Source organism: Canis lupus, chromosome 30, assembly GCF_003254725.2.
Source record: "Canis lupus dingo isolate Sandy chromosome 30, ASM325472v2, whole genome shotgun sequence".
Lineage (NCBI taxonomy): Eukaryota > Metazoa > Chordata > Mammalia > Carnivora > Canidae > Canis > Canis lupus.
The window spans coordinates 24544797-24572332 of record NC_064272.1 but is presented as its reverse complement, the minus strand read 5'-3'; the positions used below and the strand labels follow the sequence as shown (position 1 = coordinate 24572332).

The window sequence follows — 27536 nt, the reverse complement described above, 5'->3', positions numbered from 1 at the left end:
TGTTTAAAAAAAAAATTAGACCAGGAGTGCCCTCCTGGCTCAGTAAGTTGAGTGAGCAACTCTTGGTTTCAGGTTGAATCATAAAACTCAGGGTCCAGATCGAGCTTCATGTCAGGCTTCATGCTCAGTGCGGAGTCTGCTTTGGGATTCTCTCTCCCTCCGCCCCTAACCTTGCTTGTGCACTTTCTCTCTTTAAAATAAATAAACCTTAAAAAAAGAAACACTGGAGCAATTCAAAATGGAAAACCACTGGAAGAATTTCATTAAAGTAAAAAGAAAGATAAAGATGCCCACAATCACATCTATCTTGCCATTGCAAAATGACAAGAAAAAGAGACTAAGGATTCAAGGATCAGAAAAGAAGAAATAAAATTGTCATTATTTATAGATGATATAATTTCTATAGAAAACTCCAAATATCTACAAATAAATTATTCAAATCATAAATGAAATAAAATAATTGTTTTGCCATAAGTTGTTTGATGTCTGTCTTCCCTACTAGAAACAATACAAACTGCAAGCAAGAGGGATGATATCTGCCCTTTTCATCACAAAAACCCTAATGCCCAGTTCATGGCTATACATGTAGCAAAGGCTCAATAAATATTTGTGAATGAATAAATATAAAGAATATTTACTATGTATCACACACTGTGCAAGATCCTTGATACATATTACTTCATCTTCACAAATCATCCCCATTTCACAAATGATGGTTAAAAACACCACCAAATACAGACCCTTCTTTTTTGAGTTCATAATTTTTTACAAAATATTATTTAAATCATATGTGGGGACATCTAGGTTTGAACATATTATGAAATAAAAAAAAATTATAGAAAGGCTTTATTTTCCAATCCAAACACAGCTTACTGGGTAGAAACTGCCAGGTATCACTACATCAGACCAGTTCTGTTATCTTTGCAAAGTTGTTTGAGGGACAGACTAAGTCGTGAAGTCGAGCCCTGTGTCAGGCTCTGTGCTTAGCAGAGATTCTCTCTCCCTCTCCCTCTGCCCCTCCTGCTCATTCTCTCTTTCTCTCTCAAATCAATCAATCAATCAATCAACCAATCTTTAAAAATAAAAAACAGTAGAGCAATCTACCAGCAACTAATGGAGCCTAAGAGCTGGGTGTGATACCTACAGAGGCAGACAGCTTAATAAAAGTTCAGGGAAAAGGGCACCTGGGTGGCTCAGTTGGTTAAGCATCTGATTTTGGCTCAGGTCATGATCTTGGGGCCCTGGGACAGAGCCCCACTGGGGGGGGGGGTGTCCATGCTCAGCAGGGAGTCTACTTGTCCCTCTCCTTCTCCCTCTTCCCCTCCCCCTGCTCATGCATGCTCTCCCTGTCTCAAATAAATAAATAAAATATTTTTTAAAAAAGACCAGGGAAAGAGACAGTCAAAAAGAGTCTTGTTACAGCCACTGTCTTCACAGAGTGAATGTGCACCAGACACTTTCTATTGCAGGGGAAACAGACATCACTAAAATAATCCAGCCAAGTCACTAAACAAATAAATAACAATAAAAGCAAGCAGCAAGTAGGGACTGTCAATATCCAGTATCCAGAGATGCCTGGGTGGCTCAGTGGTTGAGTATCTGCCTTTGGCTCAGGTCGTGATCCTGGAGTCCTGGGATCGAGTCCCACATTGGGCTCCCCATATGGAGCCTGCTTTTCCCTCTACCTATGCTCTGCCTCTCTATGTGTATCTCTCATGAATAAATAAATAAAACCTTTTTAAAAAAATATCCAGTACCCAGGATTGCTATATTATCTAAAATGTCCAGTTTTTAATAAAAATTATGAGAGATGCAGACACCAGAAAATGTGAACTGAACACTGAAAAAAAGCAGGCAAAAGAAACTGCCAGTGAGAGGGAAGAGGTGTCTGGTTTAAAAGACAGACTTCAACACAGCCATTATGAATGCAGGATGATAAAAGAAATAGAGAAAACATGCTTTAAGAAGTAAAGGAAGGTATAATGATAACATCTCATCAAATAGAGAATATCAAAAAAGAGAAAGAAATAATTTTTGAGAAGGATCAAATGCACCCAATCAAGAAAATGAAAAGAAAACCCTTAGAATGGGGGAAATTTTTTCAGCTCAGATATCTGATAAGAGAACTGAAGTTAGAATATATAAAGCTCAATAACAGAAAAGCAATTAATCCACTTTAAAAATGGGCAAAAGATCTGACTAAACAGTTCTCCAAGGAAGATGTACGAATGACCAATAAACATGCTGAATGATGTTCAGCACTATTAGTCACTAGAGGAATGCAAATCAAAACCACTAGACGCTACTTCACACCCACTAGATTGGCTCTCATCAAAAAGACAGACAAGTGTTGGTGAGGAAGCGGAGTGATCAGAGCCCTTGCACAGGGCTGCTGGCACCATAAAATGGTGCAGCCACTTTGGAAAACAGCCTGGCTGTTCTGTTCCTCAAAAGGTTAAATATAGAGTCACCACATTACTCAACAATTACACTCCTAGGTATATATATCCAAGAGAAATGAAAACATATGGCCACACAGAAACTTGTCTGTGAATGTTCGTACAGCTTATAAGAGCCAAAGATCTTTAATCTGCTAATGTCCAATTTCTCTATTTTCTCCTGTACACCTGGACTTGCTTACCTTGAGGGAACTTGTGCACCTGCCTCAGTATATGCAGCTATTTCTCCTCTAAGGCTCTGACACCATGAACACAGACCTCGTAGAGGAAATTGGAAGTGGCCTCTGAGCACTGGAAAATGAAGAAGGCAGGCCAAGTAATGGACCAACTGTTCCAGTAGAATAGGAAACCTGAACTCCCTTAGCTCTGCTTCAGGGGAAAGGGGAAACCCTATGAGGAAATCCTGTTCAGAGTGTGCCACTCTTAATGGGGTAAGGATGTCTCTCACCTCGATGGAGAATTATAGGGGAAGCAGCAGGCCTGTTTCCCATCAATGGCATCACCAATGAAACCATAAACACTAGAAAAATAAAACCTGAAATAAAAGAGCAGCCTTGTAATTTTTTTAAAAGATTGTATTTATTTATTTGACAGACAGAGAGAGCACGAGCAGGGGGAGCAGCAGGCAGAGGGAGAGGGAGAAGCAGGCTCTTCATTAAGCAGGGAGCCCTCCATGTGGGGCTCAATCACAGGACCCTGGGATTATGACCTGAGCTGAAGGCAGACACCCAACCTACTGAGCCACCCAGGTGCCCCAGCAACCTAGTAATGTAATACTATCACTTAAAAAGTTCATACTCTTGGGGCACCTGGGTGGCTCAGTCACTTAAGCATCCAACTCTTGATTTCGGCTTAGGTCATGATCTCAGGGTTGTGAGATCAAGCCCTGTGTTGGACTCCACACTCAGTGGGGAGTCTGCTTAAGATTCTCTTTCCCTCTCCCTCTTCTCCTACCCCCACTCGCATGTTCTCTCTCTCTCTTAAAGTAAATAAGTAAATCTTTAAAAAAAAAAAAGTCTATACTCCAATTCAATGCAAGAAAGGCAAAACTTTGCTAAATATTTTTTTCACCTAAGTTGATTTCAACAATCAGTCTCATTAGCTAGCATTCCAGGGGAAAGACACAAAACGAAGCAAAAATGGGGGGGGGGGTTTGCTCACAACCAATGTTTGTGATTGTTTCAGAGTAAAGTACTTGTTACTGAGAAGGAACCTGGCTGGGTAGGGAAGTTAATAAGAAAATGCACAGGAGGGATGCCTGGGTGGCTCAGTGGTTTAGCGCCTGCCTTCAGCCCAGAGCATGATCCTGGAGTCCTGGGATCGAGTCCCATATCAGGCTCCCTGTGTGGAGCCTGCTTCTCCCTCTGCCTGTGTCTCTGCCTCTCTCTCTGTATCTCTCATGAATAAATAAATAAAATCTTTAAAAAAAAAAAAAAGAAAGAAAGAAAATGCACAGGAAAAATGCACAATACCTGGAAATATTTCAAGGTCATCTCTCCAGCTTCCTGAGGATAATTTCACGCTGCTGCCCTTGTGTAATAAGTGCTCTCTCATGCTATGAGCTCTTTACATGCCATGCCCTGTGCTAGGCATCATACATACTCTCCCCCACCAAATCTTCATCTGCAACTAAAGTATACAGGCAGATCTTCAAAGGTTTCCAAAAGTCTCTCCTCTGCCCTCTAGTCTGAAGCCCTTCTAACTCCTCACTCTTCTGAGAGGTATTACACAATGGGGTTGCTTTTAAGCCAACCACCACAAAAAGGATTTGAGTTTTTCAGTCCTGTTACAGTGATTTCCTAGATCATTAATTCACCCAAACAAACATTTATCGAGTATCTACTGTTTTCCAGATATTCTTCTATGCACACACATTACAAAGATAAAAGATAACATACTCAGCCCCAAGACGGTGAAGACAACAGAGAGGTTCGATAGAACGGAATAACAGGGGAGCTTAGGAGAGTGGGGTTACCAGGAAAGACTTCCTGGAGGAGGTGACATTTGAACTGAACTTGAAAAGCTGACTAGAAGTCAGAAAAAAAGGGAAGACGAAAGGCATGCTGAGTGTAAGAACAGCATGTGCAAAGATACAAATAGGAGAGCACGGCCCATTCAGGGAATAACAAGTCGCTGATCACTGTTGGAAGTTATAGCACCAGAGTTGAGAGAGATAAGGAGGTCAGTGGGGGAGAAGGGAGTGGTTCGTCACCTAGGGTCATACTAAAAAGACTGGAGTTGACCCAAATAAGAATAGAAAACCACACAAGAGTGGCAACTAGGCCTACATTTAATCCATGGAGCCCTCTGCTATGAGACTGATGTTCATCCACCAGATCCAAACACACATGCCTCGCACCCAAGGTCCTTCATGTGTTATCTGCACAAATATACCCCCAACACTACCTTCCTCTGCTCCATTGAGGCCTTGGACCATGTGGGTCCTGTACTTTTTTCCATCCAACCTCATTTTCACCTCAGTCTGATTCTAATTGCTTATTGGCTCCGCTGCTCCTGTGTAGACTTGTGCTTGACTCTTAACAGCAGCAGAGGGCAGAAGAGGCTCATAAATATTTTAGAGATAGTGCATTTCCAACAAGTTCTTGGGTGATTCCAAAGCTGCTGGTCCACAGAGCACACTTTAAGTAGTAAAGGGCTGGAACAGCGCCTTTCATACTATCTGAGATCAAAGATCTCTTTTCTAAATTTCTAATCTATCATAGACCAGTATTTTCAGAAAACAAAATAAAAATAAATTACAAGGAAATGAAAATTTTAAGAGACACACTTTGTATCACTGGAGTCAATGAACATAATACTTCCCTGCCAACTTACAAAGGTCAGTTCCACTCTCCCAACACTTCCCTCCAAGAACACAACTCCAACTGTGGCAACATAAGAAATCATGGCATGCTCATAATCAGGTGTAACTTCTACCTTAGAGTTTACAGGCAAAGGAGGGGAATGTACTAGAAGGATGCAAAGAATCCGCTTTGGGGCTTTGTGAATATATACTTTGTGAAATGGAGTTGATGAAAAACAGCCTTTGATGCGTACAGTCCCATACATCCCACCACGTACCTTGCCACTCTTCCCCGAAGGTCTCCCAAACCAGAGAGCTGACGCATCTCCAAAGTCTTTAAGGCAGAATTAGTTCCATAGCTGATGTTGTCCCGGGCCCGGATCTGCTCCTGGAGTACCTGGGAAAAACAAAAAAAAAAAACCACCAAGGGGGTCATCTGAGAATTTACATGCTGCCACAAAAGCATTTTATACTTTTGGCAAAAATAAGAACATTTAACTCCATTCATAAGAGATTCCTTTTTAGGGGCACTTGGGTAGCTCAGTCAGTTAAGCATCTGCCTTCAGCTCAGGTCATGATCCTAGGGTTCTGGGATTGAGCCACACATTGGGCTCCCTGCTCAGTGGAGACCCTGCTTCTCCCCCTGCTTGTGCTCTCTTTCTGTCAGATAAACTAATTAAATTAAATTAAATTAAGAAAAAAAATTCTAAAAAAAAAGATTCCTTTCTAAGAGTCACCTGATATACATGTGTACAGAGTACCAGGGGCTTAGAGACCTCAGAGACCTCACACAGACCCAGTCCCTTGACCTACCAGTAAAAACCCTGAGACTTGGATGTCACTTGGAGACCCCACTCCCACCGTCACCCTCCAACTACTGCTGCAGGACAGGGCAAAGCTCAGACTTGGACTAGCGCCCTGGACCTTTGTTATTGCAGGTCAGAGCTCTTTCTACCACTCCAGGCTGTTTTTTGATAGCCACTGCTTTAGGTGAACTTTCCTAAATCTATCAGGAAGCAATAAATCAAGAGCAAGCAGGGACGAGGATGGCCAGGAGTTGTCAAACAGGTCCAGATTCAGTTCTTCCTGCTGTGTGATCCTGGGCAAGTGTGTACAAAGTTCTCTTAGCTTCCTTATCCTCATCTGTTAATAGTAATGGTCACTGTACTTTTTTTTTTTTTAAGATTTGATTTATTTATTCATGAGAGACACACAGAGAGAGGCAGAGTAATAGACGGAGAAGTAGGCTCCCCATGGGGAGCCCGATGTGGGACTCGATCCCAGACTCAGGGATCACGACCTGAGCCAAAAGCAGATGCTCAACCGCTGAGCCACCCAGGCGTCCCGGTCACTGTACTTTTAAGGGAATTGTGAATGTTACACAAGGCAATGCATAGAAAGCACTTAACAATGCCTAGCATGCCGCAAAGACAGCAAATACCAATCTCCTTCTAGTACTGATCTGATAAGAGCATTCATGCTGGAATGGCAGCCAGAATGGTGTCCCTTAGAAAGGCATTCAGCGACAGCAGAACTGCTTGAAGATCAGGTGGCCCAACAGCAGCATGGCCTCATAGAGCATCCATCCTGGGAAATCTTCTATGGAATGATGGAGATGGAGATGGCCAGGACACCCCTGGTGTTTACTGAGCGCGTGCCAGACAGCGAGCCTGGGGCTGCACTGCACACTGCCATTCACCAAATCAAACCCACACTCTCGGGGCCCCTGTGTTATGGGCCGGGATTGGGATTGAGGGTCAAGCAGCCGATAGGATACACCCAAAGTCGCATGGATGGCAAGTGACTAGCCAGGACTGACCCAGCAGCCTGGCTCCAGAACGTATGCTGAACCGCTCTGCTGTGCTGCCTACCAAAAACAGGAAAGAGGTTGAACAGAAGCATGACACACAGACAGACGGACAGACTGGAGAACCTGAGGCCTAGGTCACAGGAGGCCACTCAAAAGCAAAAGGTTACATCGATGTTTCTTCTAGTTCCTCATTCTTTTGTACATGCCTTCTTTCTGTGCTCCTCTTCCCCACCTTCATTGTCCTTCACACTGCCCTCACCACCACCACCTTCCCTCCCCTTTGCAAAGACAAAGCTCTTGATTTCTTACATCCTTTCCCTTTCAACCATTTAAACATTTTCATCTTTTTGATTAATGTCAGCTTCATATTTTTGAATTTTTCTTGCTTCCTTTTTGGTTTTATTCACTTTTTGTAACTGTAAAAGATGAGCATTGAGCTCCTTTATTTATATTATGTCTTCTTTAATAATGAAGACTTTAGGTTTTGGGTTTTGTTTGTTTTTTTTAAGATTTTATTTACTTATTCATGAGAGACACAGAAAGAGGCAGAGACACAGGCACAGGGAAAGCAAGTTCCCTGGGAGGAGCCTGATGTGGAAATTGATCCCAGGACCCCAGGATTACTGAAGCTGAAGGCAGATGCTCAACCACTGAACCACCCAGGTGTCCCTCCAGACTTTATTTAGAACAGTATTTGCTGTGTCCACAGGTTGGGGGTGAAGTGCTTTCCTTTTTACAGTTTTCAGCTTTGAATTCCTCATTGATCTAAGGATATTTAGTAACTAAGGATTAGAGTTGTGCTTTTTCATTTTCAAGCAATTAAGTTTTTTGGTCATTTTTCTTACTTATTTCTACTTTACTAGCTTAGGATCAAAAATATGGTCTGTGGAATAAGAAATTTTTTTAATGTATTAGAGTTTGATTTGTGGCACATATTTATTAAACGTTCCATGCAAAAAAACTATTCAAGGAACAAAAGGTTCAATATTGTCTGTTAGATTGAGTTTGCTGATTCCATGATTTACTTCTAGATCTTATTTATTTTTGTCTAGTAGATCTCTCCACCTCTGAAAGACATTTTATGAATTCTCCTCTTATAAAATATTTTCATCAAGTTCTTCTTAAATTTTTAACCCTTTTCATTTTACGTATTTAGCTGCCATTTTTTTTCTGGCACATACGGATTTGTGATAAAAGTGGCCATCACCATTTCACAATAACCTTCTCTTTTGATTTAGCTGGGTTTTTTTTTTTAAGATTTATTTATTCATGAAAGACACAGAGAGAGGCAGAGACATAGGCAGAGGGAGAAGCAGGATCCTCGGGGGGAGTCTGATAGGGGACTCGATGCCAGGACCCCAGGATCATGCCCTGAGCCAAAGGCAGACACTCAACCACTGAGCCATCGAGGCATCCCTGATTTAGTGCTTTTAATGTTGTTTCTTCTTACCTAATATTAACATTGTGACTACGCCTTGTAAATAATAAAGCAAACACTTGCTTGGTCTGTCTACCAGGCACTATTCTGCGTGCTATTGGTATGTTCACCCATTTAATCTTCACATTGTACCCTCTGAAGTAGGTACTATTATGATCTCCATTTCACAGGAGGTGAAATCTCTAAGATATTTAGTATCTTGCCCAAAGCCACAAGTAATAAGTAACTGGGCTGGGATTTGAACTAGGGACTCTAGTTCCACAGACTGTGCTGTCAATCATGGCACACCCTGTTTGTGTTTTCATTTGACCGTTCATCTCACCTTACGTATACAATTTATGTTGCTTATTTTCTCACTCCCTTTCCTTATTTAGACTGGTTTAATCAGGTTGCCATCCATTGTCCTCCCTCTTGCTATGAATGTTTCTGGACACTGCTATTCCATGAATGGCTTCCTTCCCTTCCCCATGTCCATAACCACACATGTCTACTCCAGGCTCTGTTCCTGCATGGCTCCCCCCTCTCCTCTGCACAAGGTGCTCAACAGACCTTGTGTCCACCCTCCTTTACCCTCCAACCTAGATGGCTTATAGGGAAGGATTTTACTTTTCTTTCCTCCTCCCAAGTAGGCTTTGCTAACTCCATACTTCTAGTTGGGCTATAATTAGAATTTTGCTTGTAAAATGTCTCTTCTATTTCAATAATTTTTTCTCCTTTTCTCAGTGCTCCTGTTGCCCAGTCCCAGGCACCCTTCAATATCCATTTACATGAAATAATATAGATCTTGTTTTATGGATCATTGACTACCTTTGTGCTTCTCCTTTTCATTCTCCCCTATCTTAGGGTCTTTCCCCAGATCAAGTGCTTAGATGAAGACTCTGAATCCCTGCCACGTTGATAATCCTCCTTTCCTCAATCCAAAGGGTAGGGACAAATCAAAAGGGTATGGAATTCTTGACTTGAAGGTCTTTCCTCCCAGTGAACTTTGAGGCTGACAAGTCTAATGCTTCTTGCTCTGTACGTTTCTTGGATCCTTATAACCTAGAAGCTTTTAAGATTTTGTCCTATTTTGGAGTTCAGTTTTATAAGAATGTACCTAACTGGATTTTTTAAATTTTTTATTTATTTTTTATTTTTTTATTTTTTTAAAGATTTTTACTTATTCATTCATGAGAGAGAGAGAGAGGCAGAGACACAGGCAGAGAGAGAAGCAGGCTCCATGCAGGGAGCCCAACGTGGGACTCGATCCCGGGTCTCCAGGGTCACGCCCTGGGAGGAAGGTGGCGCTAAACCGCTGAGCCACCCGGGCTGCCCTGGATTTTTTTTTTTTTTTAATTTTCAATTCTACCTGGAACTCAGTGAAATTTTCAATCTTAGACTCAGATTATTCTTCTATGTAGCTATTGTTTCTTCTCCCATCTGTTTCCTTGTCTCCTTCTGGAACTCCAATTATTCACACGCCCTAGATCTATCCCCCAAGTCTTCATCTTTCCCCACATGGTTTCTCTCGCTTTGTATTTGGCTCTGATGTTCCAGCATCTCTTCTACTTTGCCTTGTGGGCAACTAATTCATGAAAGAAATCATCCTGGCCTCGCGCTCATCTACTGACTTTTGGGTTTTGTTTTTGTTTTGTTTTGTTTTTTGTTGTTGTTGTTGTTTTTTTTTTTGAAGATTTTATGTATTTATTCATAGGAGACCCAGAGAGAGGCAGAGACAGAGGCAGAGGGAGAAGCAGGCTCCCTGCAGGGAGCCTGATGTGGGACTCAATCCCAGGACCTCAGGATCACGGCCTGAGTCAAAGGCAGACATACGACCATGGAGCCACCCAGATGCCCCTCATCTACTGACTTAAAAATTTAAGCTCAAGGGAGAAATTTTATGTTGTACCCAGATCACCTAAGTGTCCTGTCTTATTCAGTTGGGGCTGCGAGAACAAAATGCCACAGATTGGCTTCTGAACAAGAAACATCTATTTCTCGAAGTACTTAGGCTGGGAAGTCAGAGATCAGGTGCCAGCATGGCCTGTCCCAGGGGGGTCCTTTCCCTGGTTTGTAGATGGCTGTCTCCCTTCCTTCTCACTGTGTCCTCACATTGGAAAAACAAAGCAAATGAGCACATAAACAAATAAAAAGCAGAAATAGACCCATAAATAAAGAACAAACTGGTGGTTGCCACAGGGGAGGTGTGGGGGATGGGCAAAAAGGGATGAAGGGGAGTGGGAGATCTAGGCTTTCTGTTATGGAATGAGTACGTCATAAGAATAAAAGGCACAGCATTGGGAATACAGTCAACGATACTATAATAGCACTGCAGGTGACAGAGGGTAGCCACGCTTGCAGTGCACATAGCACAACGTACAGACTTGTGCACAGATGTACATAAATTGTTTTTGTGCTGCCTTTTCTCAACTATTCTTTTTTAAGTATGCAGACAACTGCACTTACATACATTTTTTTAGGATTTTCAAACTTCCTGACAAAAAAAAGCAGAAATTAGCAATGTGAAGCTTTTGTGCTTTCCTTATTGGAAACCTGGTTGGAGCCAGTATAGATGAGAGTAACAGTGACAGTAAAACGAATATTTCATTGAAAGGAATCTGGAACTGCTAGACCTATCTGTTATTTGCTATAGTTTCTAGCTTTTTCTGAATGAATCCACTCTATTAAGAAGAATGCAAACCAGCTACAATACCTGTGAATGACAAAATGTTAGTCATCTGAACACATTCTTGTAAGAAAACTTCAGATCTGACTAATCTGGTTCTGACACTCTCCCACTGATGAAAAAGTGCTGGTGTTCTCTTTTCATAGGAAGTAACACTTATTTGTTATAGTTTATAGAAAGTAGTACACATTTTTTATATGTAATGCTTCAAACCTTTGTTTATTATAAGGCCTAAGACCAGGGATTCTTAAGCATCTTTAAGGAGCATAAGAATCCCCAGGTGGTTTGTTAAATACACAAATCCCTGGGCCCCACCCCCCACAGAGCCAAAGCTAGGGTATAGGTACAGAAGGGCAGAAGTTCAAGGCCCACAGACTCCTGGAGGAACATTGCATCAGGTGCTGTAAAAATGGTAAAGACTATAACCAATCTTATTTCATCTTGGTTGTGTCTCAGTCAAGAAATCACAAAGCAAATAAAATGAACAGCAACACACAAAAGAGGTACTAAAAATAATTAAACCCAACATAGTTTTTAAAAGGTTTGATCTTGGGTGCCTGGGTGGCTCAGTCAGTTGAGCATCTGCCCTGGACTCATGTCTTGGTCCCCTGGGTCCTGGGATGGAGCCTCCCATAGGGCTCCCTGCTCTGTGGGGAGCCAGCTTCTCCCTCTCCCTCTGCCTGTCACTCCCCTTGCTTGTGCTCTCTCTCTCACTCTCTGTCAAATGAATAAAATCTTTAAAATAAATAAATGGTTAAATCTTTCTAGCAAGCAAAGAAACAAAAGTCATGCCATAATAATGCACCACTGTGGTGTGTTGACAATGGGGAATGCTGTGCAAGTGTGGGGACAGGAAGTATATGGGAATGCTGTGCTTTCTGCTCAATTTTGCTGTGATCTTAAACTTACTCTACTAAAGTTTACTGAAAATTAAAAATTAAAAAATCATACCATTTTCATTTACTAAAAAAGCAAATATTTTTAATGTATAATACTAAAATGTATGTCGAAATTAAAAATGCACAGCTGGCCCTTCCTGATACATCTTTCTGGGACATGATCCATCAAAATATATTCATAATGTTCATAACCTTTGATCCAGTAACTCAAGCTCTTGAAATTAATCCTAAGGGAAATAATAACAAAAATGACAAAAATGTATACCCAAAAATATCTTCCTAGTAAGATATACCAAGTATTTTCCAAGGTAGCTGTACATTATTATGCAACCAATGAGAAGTTCATGGAGAGCTTTTTAAAATAAGAGAAATATGGGACACCTGGTGGTTCAGTGGTTGAGCGTCTGCCTTTGGCTCAGGGCATGATCCCACATCTGGGGATCGAGTCCCACATCAGGGTCCCTGCAAAGAGCCTGCTTCTCCCTCTGTTTATGCCTCTTCCTCTCTCTCTGTGTCTCCCGTGAATAAATAAATAAAATATTTTTTAAAAAAAGAGAGAAAATGTGTACAATTTAATATCATGCAAAAAGAAAGGGTAAAAATAAATATTCAGCATGATTCCAGCTATGTATAAGATACACATAAATACTAGAATATTAACATTTTGTTACTCTCTAGAGTGGGATTATGTTTGCTTTCTCTTTTTGTATATTTTCCACAAAGGCCTTATTTTTATAACCAGGAAATAGTGTGTGTGTTTTAATGCTTACAAATAAGAAAAGTCTATTGAACTTTCAAAATTCTTAAGCAGATGAATAAGATATTGTATTAGAAGTGCTTTCTTTGAATAATACAGAAAAGAATTACATCAACACTTAATGCAATATTCATGTTACTGAAAAGTTACATGAAAACAAAAGGTATTAGAGAATTCTATGGTGAAGCCTTGGAAAAACAAACCCTCTATACAGTCAGTGATGTTCCCTAATTTGTCATTTGAAACAATGTATCAAAGTGATGTGCTTACTGTAAAAAGGTTACATCCCTACTCTATCACTGACACTCCATTATTGTCAATTCCACAAACTATTTTCTGCATGCCCACCATGTGCTATGCCCCAGGCCTGCCTTCTTTTTCTTTTTCTTTTCTTTTTTTTTTTAGATTTTATTTATTTATTCATGAGAGACACAGAGAGAGAGAGAGGCAGAGACATAGGCAGAGGGAGAAGCAGGCACCCTGTGGGGAGCCTGATGCAGGACTCCATCCCAGGACCCTGGGATAATGACCTGAGCCAAAGGCAGACACTCAACCACTGAGCCACCCAGGTGTCCCCCAGGCCTGCCTTCAAAGAGGAAACTCGGCTGCGGCAGCAAAGACTACAGAGTGGTAAGTAAGTCCATGGCCTAAAACCATTCAATAATGTTTCACAGAGCACAGACACTTGGAAAAAGTGATATCCCTAGTCTTCATTTATTTTTTTCTAAGATAGGCCTATCTTTACAAAATCTCCCTTCCCAAGGACAGTAGTAAACGGCGCTCCCGTAGAAGCCCCACAGCACTACATCATGCTGTGTACAGAAAGGTGATGTGGACCCATGCCTCCCCACCCACAACCTCGCCTACCCAGACAAGCTAGTATTACCTAGGAATGACCAGAAAAGAAACAGCTCTGCTTGTTTCTCCTTCTCTAACTCTTCCCAGATTTGCGAGGACTTGGAAAAGAAAGTGTAACTCTGGTATCACCTGGAGAAAGGCCCAACTACAATGGAGCAGGGCCTCATAAGGTAGTATTTCCCTATATGGCTTTTTCATCTTCACAGTAGGTCTTAAAACTTCCCAGAGTTCCAGCCTTATATCAAACTGCCTTCTTGGCATTTCCATATGGACATTCAAGGGGTCCCTAAAATTTGTCAAGTCCTCAACGAAGTGTCTGCCTCCAATGTGCCAGATGTCCTGCCCAACCTACTTCCAAAACAGACCCAGAACCCATCCACTTCTCCCCATGTCCACCGTGACTTCCCTTATCCTAATCACCTTTGCCCCTGTATTGCCATGGCAGCCCCAACCCATCTCCCTGCTTCCATTCTTGCTCCCCTACAACCCATGTAGTAGCCAGGGTGATCTTTTTGAAACACAAATCAGTCTGTAAGCAACAGGAGGGCAAGGGTTTTTATCTGTTTCATTCACTAATGTATTCCCAGCACCAAGGTTTGAATTAAGTTCCTCTGCTTAAAATTAAATAATGCTTCCCATTTCCAAACTCCAAACTTCCCATCATAACTTTCAAGGCTTAAAGATCAGGTCCTATTCCCACACATCCCACCCACTTGCCCCACTCATTCCATGACTCTCTAATCCCATTGGTTCTTTTTCTGCTCCTCAAATATGCCAAGCTCCTTTCTGTTTATAGCCTTGGAACCTGCAGCTTCCTCTCTCTGGAATGTTCTCTGCCCTGTGTGTCTCCCCCAATACACACACCACCACCGTGGCTTGGCTGGCCCCTTCTGTCACTCAAGTCTCAGTTCACATGTTACCTAACCCACTCCCTTCCTGAAATAGCCCCACAATCACGTTCCTTCATCCTATCTTACCAGAGCACAGGACTGAGGCTGAAATTATCTTGGTTACTTAGTGTTTACTGGCTATAAACCCTACTAGACCATGCAGCAGGCCTAAGAGCAGGGGCCTTGCATGTCTGGGTCCCTACGGTAGCCCGGGTGCTGCTAACAATGCCTGGGTCCCAAAAGAGATCAATGAACTTAGCTCCATGTTCTAGGACTTGGTCTTCCATATTCAAGTCTCAGAGATTATATTTAGCCAGGCCCCAGACAGAGGTGATCAGGTCCTCAAAGGTGGACTTGGACAAGCTAAAATATATTAGAGACAAGGGCAGACAACAGAACACCAATTTATTAATTCACACTGAAAAACCTCTATCAACAGAACTGAACAAATACTCAAATTGCATTCAATTCACTGTCTTCTCTCCCTAGAGTCAAGGCATGACAAGCCACATCTAGTGGGTAGACTTAACACAAAATGAATTTTGATAATGTGATGGTTAATTATATGTCAACGTGAGCAGGCCGTGGGATGCCCAGATAACTGGTTAAACATTATTTCTGGGTGTGTTTGTGAGGGTATTTCCAGAAGTAATTAGCACTTGAACTAGTACATGTCCTTCCCAAAGCGGGTAGTTATCATTCAATCCTTTGAGAGCCATGGTGGAAAGAAAGGGGGAAGGTGGCATTCCCATTCTTCCTGAGCTGGGACATCCATATTCTCCTGCCTTCAGCACTTCTGGTGCTCAGGTCTTCAGATATGGAGTAAAGTCTACACTATCAGCTTTCTGGATCCTAGGCCTGAGGGCTATACCACTGGCTTTCCTGGGTTTCCAGCTTGCAGATGGCATATGAAAGGACGCCTCAGTCTCCATAATCATGTGAGCCAATACCTTATAAGTAATAAATAAATAACCTATTGGTTCTGTTCTCTGGAGTATCCTGACTAATAGAGATGATAATCACCAAAGTCCCTCTGCTGATAAACCTGTTCCAATGGGACAAGATCACAGCTGCAGGCTGAAATTCCCTGGTTAGGTAAAATATATGAAGTCTGGCCACCTAGACTCTCTCTGCTGACAGTGCTAGATGCACACTATGTTTATCGAACTGTACATTAACTTGATTGTCCACACCTCTGCTGTGACATGCTAGTAAGACCCAACTCCGCATTACCACTTGAGTTCAGAAAACTCTCCAGTAGTGGCCCATTTGCAAATTATTAAGCTAGCAATATGTACAATCAAGTTAATAGGTGAAGGATTGAGACAGTTTCCCATAACCTAACTAGGTCGAAGCCACCCCAAGCCTGAGAGACATTATGAAGCCTGAGCACGTGAAAACCAGGAGCAGATCTGCCAATTCCAACCAGCAAGGTAGCAAACTCCACTGCCTGGCTCCCCAAAGTCTAAAGACACAGGGAAAACCCTCAGGGGACATGGGGGTCTCAACCCCTTGCCAAGTCATCAAAGTGTCATGGAAGGGGAAGCTTACCACCAACAAAAGAACCATGGACTGATTATCAGGAGTTGGCGTCCAGGGATTGATAAAAGCTTAAAGACAGTACAGATAATCTAGACATGTATAATTCATAGTTGACCACATTACCTCTTCTAAATTTATAATGATGACAATTATTTGTGGAATGTTTCCGAGGAATAAATAATTGATAACATACTCCACATCATTAGGCAAACTGCCAAAGGAGACAGTGGGTGGAGATGCATTAAAAACAATAGATTCTTTCATTCAACATTTATCAAGCACCTACTGTGTACTAGCACACAAGAGTCATCTGTTTTGACACTGGAATCTGCTGGGCAGATAATCAGAGTTTTGGAAGGGCCATGGTCCTCAGGGCATTTGATTATAAAACATTTTTTGAGTTCCTACTATGTGCTAGACAGTGTGGTAGGTGCTAAAAATAGAAAAATTAAGATTCAGTTCTGGCTCTTAAGGATCACATAGGCTAGTGGTCAGACAATATATTTTACTTTTCTTCCTGTGTACTATGGTCAGAGCCACATGACAGAGAATCATAAAGACTTATCAAGGGATGCCCAGGTGGCTCAGTGGTTGAGTATCTGCCTTCGGCACAGGGCGTTGATCCCAGGGCCCCAGGATCAAGTCTCATATTGAGTCCCACATCAGGCTCCCTGCAGGGACCCTGTTTCTCCCTCTGCCTATGTCTCTCTGTATCTCTCTCTCTCTCTCTCTCTCTCTCTCTCTCTCTATATATATATATATATATATATATATATATATTTCATGAATAAATAAATAAAACTCTTTAAAAAAAAGACTTATCAAGGTAAATTTGCCAAATTATAGTATTAACATACCTTAATTCAAATAGTTCTATTAGGAGCCAAGAGTGAACTTTACATCTTGATATGGCTACAGCTTTAGTTTGATGATACAAAATCATCTACGGGGACAGATTTTAACAAAACAAATACCCAATAAAAATTTATTTATTGAACTGAAAAACAAATGTAAACCAGCAATAAGAATAATTTTAAACAGGCAGTTCACTAAAGAAATTCATTAAGAATCTAAAGACAAGGGGCACCAGGGTGGCTCAGTGGGTGAGTATCTGCCTTTGGCTCAGGGTGTGATCCCAGGGTCTTGGGATGGAGTCCCACATCGGGCTCCCTGCAGGGAGCCTGCTTCTCCCTCTGCCTGTGTCTCTGCCTCTCTCTGTGTCTATCATGAATAAATAAATAAAACATTTTTTTAAAAAAAAGAATCTAAAGACAAGAGGGCACCTGGGTGGCCCAGTCAGTTAAACGTCTGAATCTTGATTTCAGCGCAGGTTATGATCTCACAGTCCTGGGATCCAGCCCTGCACTGGGCATCACACTTAGTAGGGAGTCTGCCTGAGATTCTCTCTCTCCCTCTCCCTCTGCTCCTCCTCCTCATGCTCTCTCTCTCTCTCAAACAAATAAATCTTAAAAAAAAAAAAAAAAGAGTTCAAAGACAAGGGGCACATGGCTGGCTTAGTTGGCAAAGCATGAGACTCTTGATCTTGGGGTCGTGAGTTCAAGCCCCACATTAGGCATAGAGCCTACTTAAAAAAAAAAAGAATCTACAGACAAAAATACATCTCTCACATCATTTAAATACAGTTTGAATATCTTCACACCTCTTTTCTTTAAATATGCAAATATTGCCTTTGCATAATACCCACATCCCAATTTTATACTACTTATAAATAAAGACTTCCTTTTAGTACTTTTAAAATTTTAATCTACACCATGATTTTACTTTAACAAATTCTGGCTACAATGTGGCAATTCTGATATGTCATCAAGCATCCTAATTTTAGTTATGTGTGGGTAAACATACTTAGGCTCATAATATATGTAAAGCCATATAATTAGTGTTTCATACTGGAATCTATTAAATTTCCAAATTTCCTTCTGTTACTTTATAATGATATATAGTTATTACCAGTTATAAAAAGTAAATGCTCATACGTGCAAACTATGTTTTTATCAGAATCAGATTTTACTGTTTTTCCTCTCTATAACCGAAATCGTTTCATTTGCAAAACCACAAATCCAAAAATATATGTAAATGGAAAAGAGTGCTGTCTGATTCAGGCAAGAATAATCATTCCATACAACGTGTTTCAGATGGAAAAACAGCAGAATTGAAATTACTTTAAAACTCACTACATAATAAATTGCCCAAAAATCACATTTTAAAAACACACCTTAAGAAAAAGAATTAGCGGGCAGCCCCGGTGGCGCAGCGGTTTAGCGCCGCCTGCAGCCCAGGGTGTGATCCTGGAGACCTGGGATCGAGTCCCACATCAGGCTCGCTGCATGGAGCCTGCTTTCCCTCTGCCTGTGTCTCTGCCTCTCTCTCTCTCTCTCTCTCTGTGTGTCTCTATGAATAAATAAATAAAATCTTTAAAAAAAAAGAAAAGAAAAAGAATTAGCAAAAACCAACATGACTGATGACTGGATTCGCACGAATGTTTGCTAATAACTGTAATGAAGCAGTTTAATGACCTTGCATCAAAGGAATGAAGAGGCAGGAGAGAACTCAGTGAGAATTAAAGCCAGAATTCCCTATTTTCATGAAGAAATTCTTCCTGAAGGGGTAGAAATACTGAGAAAGCAAAGAATAGTTGATAACCATTCATGATCATGATTGAGAGTTGGCTATGTAGGATGAGATTTCTAGAAGAGCTTCCAAGAAGCAAAGTAGAAAAGAAAAGGAAAACATTTTTAGATTTTAACAATCTGGGTTTAGTCTTAGCACTGCCACTTACTGCTCTTGAGATCTCAGACAAGTCCCTTCACTTCCCTGGGCTTTGGATGCCTCATCTGAGAAGGTTGCAGTCTGTACAGATGACCTTAGGGTTTCTTCTTCTCTTTCTGCTACCAGCAAATCGGCAACTGGCTTCACTATGAATTGGGCATTTATTCACTTAATAAGCATTCATGGCATTTTGCTTCAAACGCTGTGCTGGACAATGCATAGATGAGTCGGACAAGGTTTCTTTCTTTTTGAGGAGTTCACAATCTATTGGGGGAAACTGACTTGTAAAGAAATAATGCCAGTCCTATTCATTAGATGCTGTGGTAACAGTGGCAAGTGCTGGGTGCACAGGATACCTTCAGGGAAAGGGAATTGGAAGCAAAGGAGGAGCTGGCAGGGAGGTCTTCCTAAATTAAAAAAACTATTAAATAGCATTGTGGGCTCCACTGAGCTTGGAAATGATATGTTTTAAAATGGTTCTGATCATTGGATTAGTACATAGCAGCTACCGAAGAGGAAATTATTCCCTGGATCTCACAGTTGCAGCCAAGACACTATTACTTTTTATGATGACAGCAAAAATTAAGTCCAGGGTTTTCTTGTTTTCCCTTTTTAAAAAAATTTTTAAAATTTTACTTATTATTTTAAGTAAGCTCTACGCCCAACATGGGGCTTAAACTCATGACCATGAGATCAAAAGTCACATGCTCCACCGACTGACCCAGCCAGATGCCCCAAGTCCAGAATTTTCTAAGGACACGGTTACATTCTATGCTTTTACCTGAGAACAGTACTGCCAGAATAGGTTGGCTCCAGTTTACAGTCTGTCCTCCACCCACATGAGCAGAGGGAGCCTAGCTGAGTACCTCCAGGGAAATGCTGGGCGTGGAAAGAAAGAAAAGGTCACACTATTTTCTAGCATGAAACAGAAGGATGTTTGTTATTTTTTTATGAAACACTTCTTTGCCATTGGTTAAAGGGATGGGAATGTGAGAATCATGATTTATCCCCAACAGCTTTGATTTTATCCATCTTCTTCTCTAGATTTGGGTACAGCAGGGATATCAGCCCCTTAATATATCTCTGCCTCTTTCCAAAATTGAAATCATTAAATTGGGGTTCCTCAGTTTGGTAAAGGTGCCAACTTGGGGTTGGCAAGTTATTCACCCTCTGCGATACTTCAGCACACAAAAAGGAAATTGGAAAGATCATTCTAAATACCAATACCACCTTTCAAAAACATGTATAGTATCTATAGCAATCTTTTAAACTTCCTATGCCCTTCTGATATCATTTGAGTTCTCTGGTTACAGGCAATGGAAAACTGACTTTGGGGGAAAAAAATGGGATTTAGTGAAAGGATTAGGGAAGAGAGGCACACAACCAACAGGAAAGCTGGGGATCCAGACTGAAAAGGACATAAAGGATGCTTCCTAGAGTCTAGGCAGCAGGAACACTGGCCAGTGTCCGCAGGCACAGCTGCTGCAGGGAAGATGCTCCAAGCATTTCCACTCTTTGGATCAGTCTGCTCAGGTTTCAAGTTCCAGGGAATGAGAGTCTCAATTCTCTGGCCTAATTTATGGGTTCCAATTCTCTCTAGCTAAAAAGGTGATACAGCACCTGAGGAACAGCCATCCAATCTGTAACCAATGGAAGAAAGGTAAACACCAAAAGGAAATCAAGTTTCTTTTTTTTTTTTTTAATATTTTATTTATTTATTCATGAGAGACAGAGAGAAGGCAAAGACATAGGCAGAGGGAGAAGCAGGCTCCCCATAGGGAGTCTGATGTGGAACTCGATCCTGGAACTCCGGGATCATACCCTGGGCCACCCAGGCATCCCGGAAATCAAGTTTCTAACCAAAAGAAGTTGGAGGGGTGCCTAGGTGGCTCAGTCGGTTAAAGGCCTGACTCTTAGCTTCAGCTGAGGTCATGATCTCATGGTCATGAGATGAAGCACCATGATGGGCTCCATGCCAATTGTGGAACCTGCTTAAGATTTTCTCTTTCCCTCTCCTTCTGTCCCTCCCCCCTTCTCTCCCCTTCTAAAAAAAAAAGGAAAGAAAAGAAAAAAGAAAGAAATTGGAGTGGATGTCCTCAGACACCAAAACAACAAAGATTCACTACATCTCCTGAATAACAAACATATAATCCTTTTCTTTAAACAACGTAAGAAGTACAGACATTTTAGAACCCTGAAGACCAATGTATTTTAACTAGGGTACAATTACAAGTGAAGCCCTGTTCTTGGTAAAGGTACGTGAGAATCTCAATGAACAGTGAAAGCTGGTAACCCCATGTGGTTCATCAGGACCTCATTTAGGTATAAACTAAGTGAGAATTATCACAAAAGTAAATTAACTATGCACACAGTAGCCATGAAAGTGTTGGGATAGCTATATTAATATCAGATAAAATCAGGGGGATCCTGTGTGGCTCAGCGGTTTAGCGCCGCCTTCTGCCCAGGGCCTGACCTGGAGACCCGGGATCGAGTCCCACGTCGGGCTCCCTGCGTGGAGCCTGCTTCTCCCTCTGCCAAATCGGAATAAATAAATAAAATCTTTAAAAAATCAGATAAAATCAAATTTAAGATAAGAAATATTAGAAAGAGACAACTTATTTTTTAAGATTTTATATATTTATTTGAAAGAGAGAGAGAGAACACTAGCAGGGGGAGCAGCAGAGGAGAGGGAGAAGCAGATTCCCCACTGAGCTCACACAGGGCTCAATCCCAGGGCTCTAGGATCATGACCTGAGCCAAAGGCAGACACTTAACTGACTGAGCCACCCAGGTGCCCGGAAAGAGACACATTTTATAATGATTAAGAGGTCAGTATGTCATTATGAATGTATATGCACCAAATAAAAGAACCCCAAAACACTTGAAGCAAAAACTAACAGAATTGAAAGGAAAAAAAGATAATTCAACAGTAAGAGTCAGAGACTTAAATAATTGATAGAACAAAAGTTTCAATAAATTTAAAGAGATCAAAAATATAAAAAGTATGTTCTCAGCCCTCATGGAATTAAACTAGAGCTCCACAAAAGAAATAAATTTTGATAAATCCCAAACTTCTGGAAATTAAACAACACACTTATAAATAACACATAAACCAAACAGGAGGAAATTTAAAATATTTTCAACTAAATAAAAACTCAAACACAACATACCAAAATTCATGGGAAGCAGCTAAAGCAGTGCTTAGAGAACACTATATGACTTTAAACACCATTATCAGAAAAGACTAAAAATCTCAAACCAATTACCTAAGTTTCAACCTTAAGAAACTAGAAAAATAAAAGCAAACTAAATAAAAACAAGTAGGAAAAAAAAAAGAAATCATACGGAGTTGAAACCAGTGAACTAGAAAACAGGAAAGCAATAGAAAAAGATGAATAAAACCAGGAGTTGGTTCTCTGCAATGATTAACAACTCAGTGTGGTGAAGATAGCAATTCTCCCCAAATTCATCTATACATTCAAAGCAATTTCTGTCAAAATTTCAGTAGGCCTGCAACTAAGAGATTTACTTTCATCAGTTTGTATCACATAATTCTTCCATGCTTAAATTTTTTCATAATTAATATAATTATATAATTACCAAAAAAATTTCAGTTGGCTTTTCTACAGAAAACGATAAGCTGATCCTAAAATTTGTATGAAAATGCAAACGACCTAGAAAAGGCAAAACAATTTTGAAAAGGAAAACAAAATTGGAGGACTTAAGAGTACCTGATTTAAAAATGTACTGTTAAGCTAGAAATTAAGGCAATGGTATAGGAAAACCATGCAGATCAATAGAATCCAGAAAGAAACCATTATATTTTATGGTCAGTTGATTTTTGACAAAGGGACAACTGAGAAGATTTTCCTTGAGTGCTCATACAGGCGAAAAAATAACTTAGACCTTTATTTCACTTTTTATAGGAAGATAAAATAGATCTATAGACCTAAATATAAGAACTAAAACTAAAACTTTACTGTTTTAGGAACACATAGGAAAAAATCTTTGTGACATGGGTTAATCAAATAGCTCTTAAGACACAATACTAAAAGTACAAACCATAAAAGGAAAAACTGGTAAGCTGAACTTCATTAAAATGAAAAAAAAATGTTGTACTTCAAAAGATACCATTAGGGAAATGAAAATATAAGCCACAGAAAGGGAGAAAATATTTGCAAATCACATAGATGACATGGGATTTATATCTAGCCTATCTTAAGAACTTTTACAAATCAGTAATAAGACAAACAACCCAATTGAAAATAGGTTCTGGTATATGCTACATTAAGCTAAGTGAATAATCCAGACACTAAAGGACAAATATTGTATAGCATACCTAGGATAGGTGAATTCAGAGACAGAAAGTAAAGTAGAGGTTATCAGGAGCTGAGAGAGGTGTGGAATGGGGAATTATTGTTTAATGCAAACACTGTTTCTGTTTGGGATGATTAAAAAGTTTTGGAAGTGGCAAATGGTGTTGGTTGCATACAACGCAGTGAACATACTCAATGTCACTGAATTGTATACTTAGCGGCTAAAATGGTAAATATCTTGCCATAATTTAAAAACTAATTTTTAAAAAATGGGCAGAAGACATAAGTAGACATTTCACCAAAGCAGACATACAAATGACCAATGAGCACATGAAAAGGTGCTCAGCATCATTAGTCATCAGGGAAATGCAAATTAAACTACAGTGAAATACGACTACACATCCACTGTAACGACTATAATCAAAGAGAGAGATAATACCAAGTGTTGACAAGGATGTGGAGAAACAAGAAATCTCACACACTGTTGATGAAATTGTAGAATCTGTATAGCCACTTTGGAAAATTATTTGGCTATGTCTTAAAAAGTTAAACATAAGCTACTTTAAGACCCAGCAATTCCACTCCTAGTAATTTACCCAAGAGAAATGAAAACATGTCCACACAGGCTTGTACACAAGTTTCATAGCAGCTTTACTCATAATAGCTAAAGCCTGGAGACAATCCAAATGCCCATCAATAAATGAACAGATAAGCAAGATGAGGTATACCAAACAATAGGATACTACTCAAAAACAAAAGGAAATGAACTACAGGTATACCTTGCTTTATTGTGTTTTGCTTTATGGAGCTTCCCAGATACTGCATTTTCTACAAATTGAAGGTCTATGGCAACCCTGCACTAAGCAGGTCTGCCGCTGCCATTTTGCTAACAGCATTTGTTCACTTCATGTTTCTATGTCGCATTTGGGTAATCCTCACAATATTTCAAACTGTATTATTATTATTATTATTATTATTATTATTATTATTATATTTGTTCTGGAGATCTGTGATCAGTGACCTTTGATGTTACTGCCATGCTTGTTTTGGCACACCACAAACTGCACCCATATAAGACAGTGAATTTAATAAATGTGCATATATTCTGACTGCTTCACCTACTAGCCATTCCTCCATCTTTCTCCCTGTCCTTGGGACACAATATTGAAATCAGGCCAACGAATAACCCTGAAATGGCCTCTAAATGTTCAAGGGAAAGGAAGAGTTGCACATCTTTCACTTTTTAATTTTTTTTAAATTTATTTATTTGAGAGAGAGAGAGCGTGCGTGCACATGAGTGGGAGGGGCAGAGGGAGAGGGAGAGGGAGAGAGGATCTCAAGCAGACTCCATGCTGAGTTCAGAGCCTGACATGGGGCTTGATCCCACAACCCTGAGATCATGACCTGAGGCAAAACCAAGAGTCGGACACTTAACTGAATGTGCCACCCAGGCACCCCAAATATCTCTCACTTTTTTATTTTTTTAAGATTTTATTTATTTATTCATGACAGACACACAGAGAGAAAGAGAGAGAGAGAGGCAGAGACACAGGCAGAGGGAGAAGCAGGCTCCATGCAGGGAGCCTGATGTGGGACTCAATCCCGGGTCTCCAGGATTAGGCCCTGGGCTGAAGGCGGCGCTAAACTGCTGAGCCACCAGGGCTGCCCTCTATCTCTCACTTTAAATCAAAAGCTAGAAATGATAAAGCTTAATGAGAAAGGCATGTTCGGAGCCAAGATGGACTAAAGGCTAGGTCTCTTGTGTCGAAGAGTTAACCAAGTTGTGAACATAAAGGAAAAGTTTTTGAAGGAAATTATAAGTGCTGCTCCAGTGAACACACAAATGATAAGAAAGCCAAACAGACTTGTTGCTGATCCAGAGAAAGCTTTAGTAATCTGGACAGAAGATCAAAACAGCTACAGCATTCCCATAAGCCAAAGAAAGCCGAATTCAGAGCAAGGCCCTGACTCTCTTTAATTCTATGAAAGCTGAGAGGTGAGGAAGCTGCAGAAGAAAAATCTGAAGCTAGCAGAGATTGGTTCATGAGGTTTAAGGAAGAAAGCCATCTTCATAATATAAAAGTGCAACATGAAGCAGCATGTGCTGATGTAGAGGCTGCAGCAAGTTATCTAGAAGATCTATGTAACATAACAAATGAAGGTGGCTACACTAAACAACAGATTTCCAATGTAGATGGAACAGCCTTATATTGGAAGAAGACGCCATCTAGGACTTTCATAGCTGGACAGGAGAAGTCAATGCCTGGCTTCAAATCTTCAGTGGACAGGCTGACTGTCTTGTTAGGGGCTAATGCAGCTGGTGACTTGAAGTTGAAGCCAATGCTCACTTACCATGATGAAAATCCTGGGGCCCTTAAGAATTATAAGCCTACTCTTCCTGTGCTGTCCGTTAGTGGAACAAAGCCTGGATGACAGCACATCTGTTTACAACATGGTTTACTGAATATTTTGAACCCACTGTTAAGATCTGCTGCTCAGAAAAAAAAGATTCCTTTCAAAATATCACTGCTCACTGACAGCATACCTGGTCACTCAAGAACTCTGACGGGGAGGTACAATGAGATAAATGTTGTTTTCATGCCTGCTCACCACCACATCCATTCTGCAGCCATGGATCAAGGAGTACTTTCAAGTCTTTCAAGTTTCAAGTCTTACTATCTAAGGAGTACATTTCACAAGGCTACAGCTACCAGGGATCAGGATTCCTTCTGGAAATCCCCCTGGAAAGGATTCACCATTCTACATGCTGTAAAGAACATTCATGATTCATGGGAAGAAGTCAAAATATCAACATTAGCAGGAACTTGAAAGAAGTTGATTATAACCCTAATGGGTGACTTTGAGGGGTTCAAGACCTCAGGGAAGGAAGTAACCGCAGATGTGGTGGAAATAGCAAGAGAACTGGAATTAGAAGTGGAGCATGCAGATGGGACTGAATTGCTGTAATCTCATGATAAAACATGAAGAGCTGCTTCTTATGGATGAGCAAAGAAAGTGGTTTCTTGAAATGCGGTCTACTCCTAGTAAAGATGCTGTGAAGACTATTGAAATGACAACAAAAAATTCAGAATAGGTAGTTGATAAGACTTTTGAAAGAAGTTCTACTATGGGTAAAATAGTATCAACACCATCGTATGCTATGGAGAAATTGTTCACAAAACAAGAACCAATTAATGGAGCAAACTTTTATTGATTGATTGATTGATCTTATTGTCTTATTTTTAAGAAATTGCCCCAGTTGCCCCAACTTCACCAACCACCACCCTGACCAGTCAGCAGCCATCAACATAGAGGCAAGACCCTCCATCAGCAAAATGATTACGATTCACTGGAGACTCAGATGATGGTTAGCACTTTCAAGCAATAAGGTATTTTTATTTATTTATTTTAATTTTTTATTTTTTCTAAGTAAGCTCCATGCCCAGCATGGAGCCCAATAGTGGTTTTTGTTGTTGCCATTGTTTTTAAATTTTTATGTATTTATTTGAGAGAGAGAGAGAGAGAGAGAGAACGAGCATGAGTGGAGGGGAAGAGAGGGGAGAGGGACAAGCAGACTCCACGTTGAACAGGGAGCCTGATGTGAGGTTCAACCCCAAGACCCTGGGATCATGGCCTGAGCCAAAGGCAGATGCTTAACTGACTGAGCCACCCAGGCACCTCCAATAAAGTGTTTTTAAATTAAGGTATGTACATTCTCTTGATATAATGCTACTGTATGCTTAATAGATTACAGCATAGTATAAACATAACTTTTATATGCACTGGGAAGCCAAAACATTCATTTGACTTGCTGTATTGCAATATTTGCTTTATTGTGGTGATCTGGAACCAAACCTGTAATATCTCTGAGGTATGCCTGCACTGACACGTGCTAGAACATAGCTAAACCTCAAAAAGACTATCCGAGGTGAAAAAAGTCAGTTGCAAAAGACTTCATATTATAAAACTGGAAAGCCCAGAAAAGACACATTTAGAGACAGAAAGCAGATCAGTGGTTACCCGGGCCTTGCTTGGGTAGAAGTTCTGACTGCAGACAGAACTATACAAATTTCGGGGGTGATGGAAATGTTCTACAATTAAATTATGTTGATGGTTGCACAATTCTATACATTTTCTAAAAATATTGAATTATATACTTACACTGGGTAGATTTTTGTGCCTTATAAATCATACCTCAATAAAGCTGTTAAAAAAATGAATAAACACTTTGACACTGAAAAAAAAATGAGGCTTAATTTCAGGAAGCATAATTCAGATACAATCTCTATGAGTTGGAACAAAGGTTTTCCTT

The 27536-nt window shown here is 40.5% G+C and overlaps 1 protein-coding gene across 2 annotated transcripts in view; it reads right to left on the bottom strand.

Annotated features, from left to right (window-relative positions):
• FAM81A (family with sequence similarity 81 member A) overlaps nucleotides 1-27536 on the bottom strand; it is a 75727-nt gene that overhangs the window by 26883 nt on the left and 21308 nt on the right. For both annotated transcript variants that reach the window (XM_025472638.3, XM_025472639.3), the window contains exon 4: nucleotides 5541-5659. In XM_025472638.3, the coding sequence (XP_025328423.1) occupies nucleotides 5541-5659 (119 nt within the window). The remainder of the gene's footprint in view (nucleotides 1-5540; nucleotides 5660-27536) is intronic.